The sequence below is a fragment of the Leuciscus leuciscus genome, assembly GCF_965113295.1.
Source record: "Leuciscus leuciscus genome assembly, chromosome: 15".
In the NCBI taxonomy this organism is placed as follows: Eukaryota; Metazoa; Chordata; class Actinopteri; order Cypriniformes; family Leuciscidae; genus Leuciscus; species Leuciscus leuciscus.
Window position 1 is genome coordinate 36,999,387 of NC_138739.1, and position 12,151 is coordinate 37,011,537.

General features: G+C 38.9%; 1 protein-coding gene across 6 annotated transcripts in view; it reads left to right on the top strand.

Annotated features, from left to right (window-relative positions):
* Window positions 1–12,151, top strand: part of dock3 (dedicator of cytokinesis 3) — a 204,258-nt gene that overhangs the window by 59,530 nt on the left and 132,577 nt on the right. For all 6 annotated transcript variants that reach the window (XM_082137785.1, XM_082137786.1, XM_082137788.1 and 3 more), the window contains exon 3: window positions 6,379–6,419. In XM_082137785.1, coding sequence (XP_081993911.1) covers window positions 6,379–6,419 — 41 coding nt within the window. The remainder of the gene's footprint in view (window positions 1–6,378; window positions 6,420–12,151) is intronic.

Consider the following 12,151-nt stretch of genomic DNA (forward strand, 5'->3'; position numbering starts at 1 on the left):
CCTTTTGTCTGCATTTCTTCTTGAATCGGTTTACGTTGGCTACGTCTACATTAATCCGGATACATTTGAAAACGCCGTTTTCGTTTAAAAACGCTCTCCGTCGACACTAGCGTTTTCAGCCGTTTTCCGACGTTTCAGTGTGGATGAGAAACTTTTTGAAAAACTCCTGAAAATGCTAAATTCACCTTACAGCGCATGTGCAAAACCTCACAAAAGCTCACTGAGGACACAGACGGAAAAATTTATAATAAAGTTATCGCGCAATTCTTCTGACAGGATAATATTATCAAATACATTTTTTCAAAAATGTCTTTTTTCAAGTCGCACTCAGTCACCATATGTTTGGTCTAAATCGCGACTGCTCTCATGTATTGCCACAGGACAGCAAATGTGAGTGAATTTTTATGTCATCTTTGCAGGACTGTGATATAAAGAGTTTGCAAGTAAGTAACATTTTAGCAACAGTGTGAAAGTGTCACTCAACAGTTAGTCACATGACTAAACTTACGTCATTGTTTTTAAATACCACCTTTTTGACAGTCCACACTACAATGCGATAACAGCGTTTTAAAATGTATCCACTTTGGAGTGCGTTTTCAAAGAGCTTTGTTTTCATTAATAAAAACGCCGTCTCAGTGTGGACGGATGGCCAAAACGGAGAGAAAAAGACGCGTTTTCAAACGAAAACGTTTTAGTGTGGACATGGCCTTTGTGATTTTAGCTTGTGTTGAAAAATCCTTGAAGATCCTCCCAAAATCGCACAAACCAGTGAACATTTTGGGTATGTACTTCCCTCTTGCATGCATTAATGAAAAAAGTCACTTATTACAAACGTGGGTCAGCATGTTAATACAATTTGAATTTAAAAGTAATTCAGAAAACGCAATCCGCACAAAATCACTTCCAGGTAACAGAGTTTTCATAGATTTTCGCTTCAGTTCCCCTCTGGGTCCTGAAAGAAAAGTGGCTCAATTTCAGAGTGTCGCAGTTTAAAGGTCAGTAATAAAAAATGCTCGTTCCCAAGAGCTGTCAACGGTCATGGCTCAACCTGATATTCAGAGCCTGCAGGCGAAGAGTGAGAGATGCAAGCCGCATTGTACCTCAGCCAGTGAAATACAGCCTTTTAAAGGGGGGGAAGAAATATGTTTCAGTCTGTGAAAGTGGCAAAACACAAAACCCTCCAATTCTTCCTAAGGTGTGAATTTAAGCAGTCCTGGGTGCAATTTGTTGCTTATTGTCAAGATTCTTAGTGATTTTTGGGACTGCATGGTTTTTTTGGTCCTTCATAGTTGTCAAAAATCCCAGTCTACTTTCATTATATGGTAAATAGTGACTTGAACACATTATTTGTTCACTTTTTGACGAAAGTCAGACAGATTTGGAATGAGATGAGGGTGAATACATGATGACAAACATCTTAAAATATGCTTTACTGCACATTCTGAAGGACTGACTGTGTATTGATAGATAAACAGATTGTATGGGACAGTGGATTAGCTGCGGGTCACCAGGTGAGGTGAGAGTTTGGGCTTTAGCCTCAAGGGCTGGGATAATCAGTGCTCTGATTCACAGGGTTAGCAGTTTGCTGTACGTATTGATTGTTTTGCTGCAGTGCCATGCTTTTGAGGTAATGGATGCCTGGAAAATCGAAGCTTTTGAAAGCTCCGGGTTCTGGACTGTCATGGTGGCCTGCAGTGGACAGTGGTCTGATTGAACAGAACTGAAGATTTTGCAGTGTCATCCAATGGTAATTGAGGGAGAAGTCTGTCTATGAAGACTTGACAGGATATTTGACTGGTTGTGCTCATTTGGAGTTTCCCTTTTATCTGTAAACAGCACCCAGCCCTTAAAATATAGACACAGACAGGTAGATAGGTAGACGAAAAAGAGACATGAAGATAGAGAGACAAACAGATAGATAGACACATGGAGACAGGCAGGCAGAAACAGATATATAGACAGAGTCTGAGAGGAAGATACACAGACAAATAGACAGATACGTAGACAGACAGGAATATAGATAGATAGATAGATAGATAGATAGATAGATAGATAGATAGATAGATAGATAGATAGATAGATAGATAGATAGATAGATAGATAGATAGATAGATAGATGTGAGAGAGAGAGAGAGAGAGAGAGAGACTGGCAGACACAGAAAGAGCTGGTTACCCCGAGAGCAAAGGGTGTGTGTGTGTGTGAGAGAGAGAGACTGGCAGACACAGAAAGAGCTGGTTACCCTGAGAGCAAAGGGTGTGTGTGTGAGAGAGAGAGAGAGAGAGACTGGCAGACACAGAAAGAGCTGGTTACCCCGAGAGCAAAGGGTGTGTGTGTGTGTGAGAGAGAGAGACTGGCAGACACAGAAAGAGCTGGTTACCCCGAGAGTAAAGGCTGTGTGTTCACTGTAGGACAGGAGACATCAAGACAGAGACGCACTTCCTCCTTCACTGTCACAAATACAGTTCAACCAGAGACCTCTACTTAAACAAATTCACTAACTTAATACAGAACTTTACAGCCATGACTGAAGTAGAACAGATAAAGATGATACTAGGAGAGGGTCAAACAGCAGCACTGGCTGCCAGATATGTGTGTGTGTGTGTGCCACAGCCTGAGAGACAGCGGGTGAATGTGTGTGGAATGTGTGTGTCTGACCTCAGTGTGTTTCCTTACTGTACAACACAGTGACCTTCAGTAATGTGTGTGTGTGTGTGTGTGTGTGTGTATGAATGTTAAAACACTGTGGTATCAAATGTTCACACATTTTAATTTATTACACTGTTAATTTGTACAATTAATTTAATTTGTACTTTTAAATTTAAGTTATGTTATAATATTTTATTATTTTGATGTCTTTATAATTATTCTATGTATTCCAAGTTTTGGCAATAGATAGATAGATAGATAGATAGATAGATAGATAGATAGATAGATAGATAGATAGATAGATAGATAGATAGATAGATAGATAGATAGACAGACAGACAGACAGACAGATAGACAGACAGACAGACAGACAGATAGACAGACAGACAGACAGACAGACAGACAGACAGACAGACAGACAAACACAAAACCAGTTACATGGGTAAATTTTTTGAATGCATTCACTCACAAAAATAAATGTTTTGTATATTTACGGTAGGAAATTGACTAAATATCTTTATGGAACATGATCTTTACTACATATCCTAATGATTTTTGGCATAAAAGAAAAATCGATAATTTTGACCCATGCAATGTATCGTTGGCTATTACCACAAATATACCCGTGCGACTGGTGTCTTGTGACTGGTTTTGTGATCCAGGGTCACATACAGAAAGATAGACAGATACATAGACAGACAGGAAGATAGATAGACCGACAGATAGACAAACAGACACATAGATGGACTGACAGACAGACAGTGGTCTAGTATTCATCCCACAAGGGTGTGGCCCCCTAAAGAGCATAGACATGTGACCGTTCACAGCTGTGAACAAGAACAATCTGACAGCTCAACAAGTCCCTGCAGTGTAAACCTGTTGAGAGACGCAGAGAGAGATGCCACTTTTCATCAGGTGTTTGTTTGTTGGCAGCTGCGTGTTGATGCTGAGTTTCCTCATGCCCACATGGAAGTCTCACGCCAGCAAACATGAGCCGTCTGCTAATCTATTACAGCTAATGCCTACAGTCAGCCTCTAGCACAAACACGTCCACACACTGTTTGTTACGGCACTGAAAACTTTTTTGTGGTGGTTTTGGTCTGGATTCTTCTCTAGAGAACACCTAAACATCTTGTTTGCTAGCTACAGCGCGCCAGCTTCTAGCAAACTAACGGCAAAATAATTTCCACGTTGCTAATAAGCTAAAAATGTGTTGACACCCATCTGGACCCGGTACACAGCAGTAACATTCTATGTCACACAAACTGACACACGACCCTTTGCCGGCAATGCTGTTCATTAGCTAATAGCAAGGTTTATTTTGGTGCTAAATGGAAGGTGATAATGGAAACGGCTAACGCTGACGGACGTGACCCGCTCATTCCTTGCATAAACCAAATAGCTAATTACAAAGTGCACCTCCGACGTTTTTAAGATGCACCTGGGGTGAATACTAACAAAGATAGACTGCGATGATTAATGCGGCAGAGTCTGGGTTGCGTTCGAGACAGATGGCCACAGGTGTGAGTGATGTTAGCAGCCAAGCTTATGAATATTTTCCACGGTTGTCGCTGCAAATTGTTTACAAATGGCTGCATTAACAATTGCATCACACACCAACAATTTCACTTCCCTTTTTAAACTGATTCCCTACCGAGTCCCATGTCCCATCATCACATAGTTACACAGGGTTTGGTAAGGCAACACTGTTACCATCCAAGGCCAGTTCCCACCAAGAACGACAACTATAATGATAACTATATAAGCAATGGACATAACATTGTTTATTCTAAGTGTGCGCTGCAGTTTTGTCGTCTGCTGCTTTAAATGTTCGAGCTCTTTAAAGAAGGATGGATTCTGACCATTTTCAAACAGGTTTCCTGAACACTCCCCTCGTTTGCCATTGGTCAGGTAGCTCCTCCTTATATCGACGCCATTGGATGAGCTCTTGTTGCTATGTTGAACTGGGGTGTTTTTCCCGTACAACGACGTAACTCGCCGCTTAACTACCATAGTACGATGCATCGTTGAAGAAATCTACTAGCTAGTCACGACTGTTTCCCGAAACCATATTGTCGTAAAGTGGTCGTTCAACCACGTTGGTTTATGACGTCACGCACATGGTGGAGTAATAACTCCTTTTAATGAATCTGTTTGAGGTCGAATTAATGCTAGATGTTTTGATATAAATTACAGACATGACATCTGAGGACTATTTCAAATTTTTCTCAGTTATTTTGCTATATTTCCAGATTCAATCATAGGCTCGTTCTTACATAGTAGAGCACGTTCGCACATGTGCACTCTTCAGAAACGATGCTTTACACCTCATGACAAACTAAAAGACGTAAATGACATTTGTATGTATTCTAAATAAAAGATACAGATTGTACTGAATGCCAGCTTGCTTATTTTTCTCAAGACAAGGATTTATTAAGTCCACATGTCATGCAAACTAGAAACTCTGCTTCTAACCACAGGTCGAGAGCTGTCGTTCCAAACACACAACTTTGCGATGCTGTTTGCGAATGTTCGTTGGAACGATGTTTTCGGGAAACACCGACTCGTTGAACTATGCTGATGACTACGGAACTTGCTACCATAGTTGGCTAATGATGCTTTTGGGAAACACACCCCTGGACAGGATGCTCATTGGGTGTCAAACAGAGCAATGTTTTGAAATTGTGTTTATACTCTTCTGGGAAATCAACCAATGAATGCAAAACATAAAAAATGCTCTTTATCTTTATCATTAAAGTCGGAATGAAACAGAAGTTGCAACATTCTTTTCTTCCCTGTTGTGATGTATATCCCCTCGAAAACAAGAAAAACGTGTTTTTGTCCAGGGGGAATTGATTGGATGGTGGCTCTGGTTGAGGTTTTCTATTGCTGGATCTCAAGTCTTACCCTACATTTGTTTCTTGTTCGAGAAGCCATTTCACATTTCTCAGATGTTTAACACAGCAAATACTCTAGGCAACTATTTAGTCATGATTAAATGTCATCGCGTAGCTCTTTATGTGGCTAACGTTGCTAACAGCTGGCTTCCTTACTGTATTATTAAGGTGACATACTGTGCAGAGACTTGAGATTTGAACACGCTGAACTCATTTATTACGGCCTGAAAGCTTATTATAATGTGTGTTGCATTCTGCGGCAGTGTGTTGAATCTGCTGGGAGGCAGAATTTCTGAGATGTTCTGGACATCAGCCAGTGAAATTGATGGCCCAGACCTTAGTGTACAATGAGTTCCAGTCTTTATGTTCCACCTCATCTAAAAGATATGGCATTCAACATGGCATAGTTGCTTTGAAAATGCGATTCAATGCATTAGGAACACAGTGAAGTACTTTTTCAGAGTCAAAAAGTCAAGAGTGTTTGCACACAGCATACAGTATGCTGACAAAAAAAGACATTTGGATATATATTTCATGGGTGCATATTATGGATGTACAAAAGCTACAAGGGCCAGGACACCCTTTGGGGTAAGATGTCCCTTAACACACTTAAAATGTACCTTTTTATCATAGTAGGCACTTTTCTTAATTGTGATATTTTATCTTAATAGCAATTTTCTAGTAAAAATATCTACAATTATTCGATATTCAGAGAATGTATTTTCATTTTAAGGTTGTCTTACCCCATTGGCATATTGTTTCTGATGTTAGTATCTCACTATAATTTATAATGTCAATGTTTCTCAACTAACATTTGTGTTTTGTCTGTTTCAGGATGGTACAGAGGGTTTTCCACCAAGAAACCCACAATCAAGGTAAACTGATGCATTGTTCATACTCAATAGTATGGATTGCACAATCTGTCCAGTGTGTTTGTTTGTTTCCTTGTTGATCCGGTGGTCTGCAGTGACCCTGTTTGAATGTCAAGCAAAAAATCTACTGTAGTTTTCAACTGATGCCTGTTCTGAAGCAGGGGAACGCAATGCTTTGTGCAAATGATGAAGTGCATCTAACCATTTGTTTTGCAAAAATGCGGAAAAAAATACATCCCTATAAATTAACATTCCAATATGATTTCAATCAATGAGACAAACTGAGTCCCACACAAATGAAACCCATAATATCCGCTTGCTTTGTAACAGTTGTCTTGTCTACAGGAGGATGGTTGAAATGACTTGTTTTGTTGTTGTTGTTTTTTCAGTGTTACAAAATGAAGTCAATACATGCGTTTTATTATAAATGCCATTTGACTGGTTGGAAATATGTAGCAGTGATCTTTCTAAATGTTAGCAGCAAGGGGACCCTCTTTGCAGTGCTTACTCAAAGGCCTATTGTTTCTACTGTTGTATGTAATGCAGCCTTTCTAAAATACTCTAATACTAAGATACTCTCATTTTTTGTGTGAATAGTTTGTAAAGCCAATTTAATATAAATACAGCAGTGGCATTTGTTTACAGAACAAACTTCTGTTAAAATTTGTAATGATACATTTGTTTATAGAACAAATTTCTGTGCACAACGTTCATATAAGCACTTGTGTAAATTGACGGACATTAGAGTGTTGACCGATTTGTTTACAGGAGGAATTCCTGTGTAAATTGTAAAAAAAAAAACAGCACATAAATTGTTCCTTCATGCAGCACAAACACATTCACTTAAAGGAACCGTATGTAAGAAATGTATTTCAATTAATCATAAAATGGCCCTGATATGTCACTAGACATTAAGAAATCATGTTCATTTCAAATACTTATATCACTGATAACAGTAGTCCGGCCAGGATATTGTCATTTAAAAGTGAAGTTGCAGCCCTTAACTGATGTTGATGTTGTCATGTTGTGTTTTGGCCTGATGCTCCACCCTCCAACTATCTACCAATCACGAAGTCAGTAGTGTTTCGGCATCCGGGTTGCCAGCTCTGCTCTAGTTACCACAGCTGCAGCTACAAACGTGTCGGATAAAAAAATGTCTAACGTTACGAAACCTAAAAGACCTCGTTATGAATCCGAAATACATCGTGACAAAGTCCGGAAAAAAACTTACTGTGTAGGACTCGTCACTTGCCATTGGAAGCTCCTTGTAGCAGCCTACGTTCCTGCTGGATCCTGCAGCCTAACTGGCAACCTCGAGTCAGGGGGGGAGGGGGAGGGGATACACCGCTCTACAGTAATTTGAAAGTGATTGCAGTACCAGTTTTGGCCACAATCTTACATACGGAAACAAATTATCCGTAAAACCACTCTTACGTATATTGACACATTATACAGTATCGACAAATTCGTCTACAGAACAGATTTCTGTGCAGATTGCTCACAAAACTTTTCTTCCGTAAATTCATGCAACACAAACTCATTTGTTAAAGAAAAGAATTCGGAACAAATTTTCTATAAAACCTCTTGCGTAAATTAGCGCATCATGCATTGCCGACAAATTCGTCTACAGAACAAATTTCTGTGCAAATTGTTTTCTTACGCAAATTGCGGCATCATGCAGCACAAACACTTTTGTTTAAGAAACAAAATTTCTGAACAAATTTTCTATAAAGCCTCTTGCGTAAATTGACGCATCATGCAGTGCTGGCAAATTTGTCTAGAGAACAAATCACTGAGCAGATTGTTCGCAAAACTTTTACGTAATATTTATATAACTTTTATGTGAATTGCGGCATCATGCAGCACATTTACAATCCCTGTGCATATTTTTCGGAAAACCATTGTTGTGTAAATTGATGAATCATGCAGCACCTACATATTTCTGAAACATTCACATAACACGTAATGTTCTTCATTTGTATTATTTGAAGATATACGTAAAATAATTTTGCCCGTAGACATGAGTTTTTAGTGTTATCTGAGGACGTTTTGAAATACAATTGCTAGTGTTGTCAAAAGACCCGGTACCAAGTCGGTACAATTTTTTTTTTAACGTCACGGTACCAGGTTTTCTCAAACCCGGTACTTGATGCGCGTGCATGCCCGAAGCGCGTGCAGTTGCGTCCTCTTCATAAAAGCGCTGATGGCGATCGGCGGTGCTGCTGCTGATGTGGTGCTGATGTTTTTGCGCGTGCAGATACGTTATTTCTTATACTGTCTATGGTTATTTCAAATGGCATAATAGAAGCGGCGCACTCACTTTTCCATGTGCGTTCATGGATGCATAGCAACGACAGACGCCACGGGAGTACAAACGCTTGTGCGAACTGCGCTCTCCATGACGACGAGGAAGTGTGACATAGGCCTATTAATTGATTTCTAGCCCTTGCATTAGCTTTACTACTAGATATATTTATGTAGATGAGAAATAAAAAGCCGTCATTAATATCAGTCCGTCAGAAAAGCAGTTCTAGTCTTATTCTTGGCTGGATAACTCTTAGCAGGTTTAAAAAGCCCTTTTAAAGTTAAATATGAATACAGTTTTGGATGAAATAAAAGTATAGTCAAGTCAAATAAAACATTTTATCTCCTGTATAGTTTGGTAATGCTACAATAAGATACCATTCATTAACATCACTTAATGCGTTATCTAACATAACACATTGGGCCCTATCTTGCACCCAGCGCAAGTGACTTTGTACACCGACGCATGTATCATTCCTATTTTGCACCCGCGCAAAGCGGACTTTTCCCTCCACAGAAGCACGCCGGTAAGTTAGGAAATACACTTGCGCTCCCGGGGGCGGTTCAGCGCAAAGAGGAGGCGTGTTCCGGCGCAAACGTTCCCTCATGCTATTTTGCAGGTTTAGAAAACAATTGCGCCACTAACCAGGAAAAAATTGTTTAAAGTCAGAGGCGCGTTGCGCATGTTATCCATATGCTATTTTAAGGGCGCATGCTTGGCCATAATCAATGTAGCGTGTGCACAACGAGCATACACTTTGATTCTCCCATCTACACAGAAGCAGCAGTTTTCATTTTTGCAAATCATACATTATTACGATAGATAGATAGATAGATAGATAGCTAGATAGATAGATAGATAGATAGATAGATAGATAGATAGACAATTTATTATAAAAGCATACATCTAGCTTACACATTTACCCAAATTATCATACGCCTGTTTAACCGAAGTTAATTTGGGTGGGTTTCTCCATTTCAATGTAACTTCTCTCTTTTACAGCCGTGACGAGAGCGTTGCTCCCCTTGGCTGTGAACCGCTCCTGGCGCGCGCCTGGCAAATCCGCCGTTACAATAGCAATCCGCTATGGAAAAAGCACGTCTGCTCTTAAAGGGAATGTGAGATGACGCTCTGATTGGTTTATTTCACGTTACGCATAAACCACACCTATGAATAATGAAGCTACTTCAGACCAACCCATTTTAGATTTGCGCCGGGCGCAAGAGTCATTTATCCCGCCGGGAAAATAGCAACAGCGCCGAGACCCGCCCACAAAGTTACTTGCGCTTTGCGCTTGATACTTGCGTTTCAGATCGTTAAAATAGGGCCCATTGAGTGAACAATATATTTTTACAACATTAATTAACGTTTGTGAATGTTATTTAATACAAAACACTTGATTGGTCATGTTTGTTCACTTCATTCATTGTGCATTAAATAATGTTAACAGAAATAATGTTAACTTTTGATTTTAAAAATGTATTTTTAAATTAACCCCTAAAGGAGAATAATTGCGACAGTATATAACTATTGTTTTTTTTGTTAGGTCATTTTATCTAATGTTATCTAACAAATGGAATCTTATTGTAAAGTGTTTTTAATACTACAGTTTCCATCTTTGTGATATACACTTTAATATAATTATGTAAATTTAATCTAAATTAAGCTTTGGTACCGAAATTGGTACCGAGAACCGTGGATTTTCACTGGTATCGGTACCGAATACTGAAATTTTGGTACCGTGACAACACTAACAACTGCTCAGAAAGTGGCAGCGAACGACTAATATCTACTTCACAGACAAGAAAAAAAAAACGTATTCTGCTTTTCCCGACCCCACAAGCCGGGTAGAGACAAGGACATGACGTGCCACTAATATTCCTCTCAAAAGGCAGTTTCTCTGTGTGACTTAGATCTTGTCTGTCACAGCTGTTTTCTTCAGGGGCACAAAAGCACAGGCAGGTATTACTGCAGGCGCCATGTTGAGCTTATTTGTCGCCTTTTCTCAGTTAAAAATAGTCTCTTTCCACATCTATGCTACGGCACAATTTCTTACACCTCACTAGAATGTACAGGGAATCACCACATAAGACATCAGAACAGCATTGAGTAAAGCTTCAGTCGTTTTAATACATTTATACAGCATACAGTGAGCAGCAGTCTCAAGTCTTATTATCGGATAGCACTATTCAAATATGTTACTTTGTTGACAGATCCATATCCAGTAGCTGACATTTTCCAACAATTTTCTTTTGTTTGAGTAAAGTTCACCCTACAAAGGACAGCCGCAAAGTTTTATGCATACGGTGACCTTTACAGAGCTACGGCTAAGCTATAAAGAAGCCCTCATCCAAACCACCAAAGATAAAGACCTTCAGGCAGAAGATTCTAGAAATCACATGTACGAATGAACAGGAGCGTTGTTTTGATGTGACCTCTCTCTGAGTACATGAGTTTTCTATATAATGGTCACCTGGCAGATATTTGTAAGATTTAAGGTCCCTCTGTGGTGAAAATCAAGCTTTTAATGTTGTTTTACATGTTTTTAATGTGCTTTAAGACAAACCATGTGCAAATTCATCAGTCAAAACCATTGCTGAGTATTTTCCCTTCAAATCTGCAGTGAACCAAAGACATCGCCCGTTTCCTACCATCACAAACATGTTGTAACGCGCTTTTCTCCACTGACTTTCCATGATGTTCAAAGCCTTTCTAAGGATGCTGATTTTCAATAGGAACATGGTTTGCGTTACATTAGCAACACATTATTAGCTGTTTGATAAAGTAGTCAAGCCAAGGTCTAATCATATCAATTACCGTTATGTGTCCAATGTTGTAGAGAGCGATACATAAAATGCATTACCATTCTGATACATCGACTTGTAGACGACCCTGTATTATTCACTCTTCCTCTTCTTCTTCTGAATCAGGTTCAGACATATATAGCTGAATTTTACCTATATTTTACACTTTCCATTGTGTAGCGTTTACTACAGTTGACCGAGTGGAACAGGTGTTCTGAGCTGGTGTGATTGAGTGGAGGCGGAGTATAATTTGCATATTCATGAGTCCACATATACTAAATAAAGCAAGGGTGTAGGAGTTACATTCAAAAAAATTTAAGGCATGAATCAAATTTTTTTTTTTCAGGATTTTTTTTATTTTTTATGTCATTTTGATTATCAAAGATGATTTTAAAGGGATACAAATATTGACTGCAGGGGACTTTAAAAAACAAAAGCATGATATTTTGTACTTTTTTTTTTTCATTTTATTTCACTCTGAAATTGCAAATTAAGTTCACTTGCAATTACGAAGAAATTGCAAGTTTGAGTTGAACATGAAGTTTTTTTATTATTTATTTAAAAAAATATATATGTATAAAAAACTAAAATATCATTTTCTTGTAAAAGAACTTCGAAAAAATATT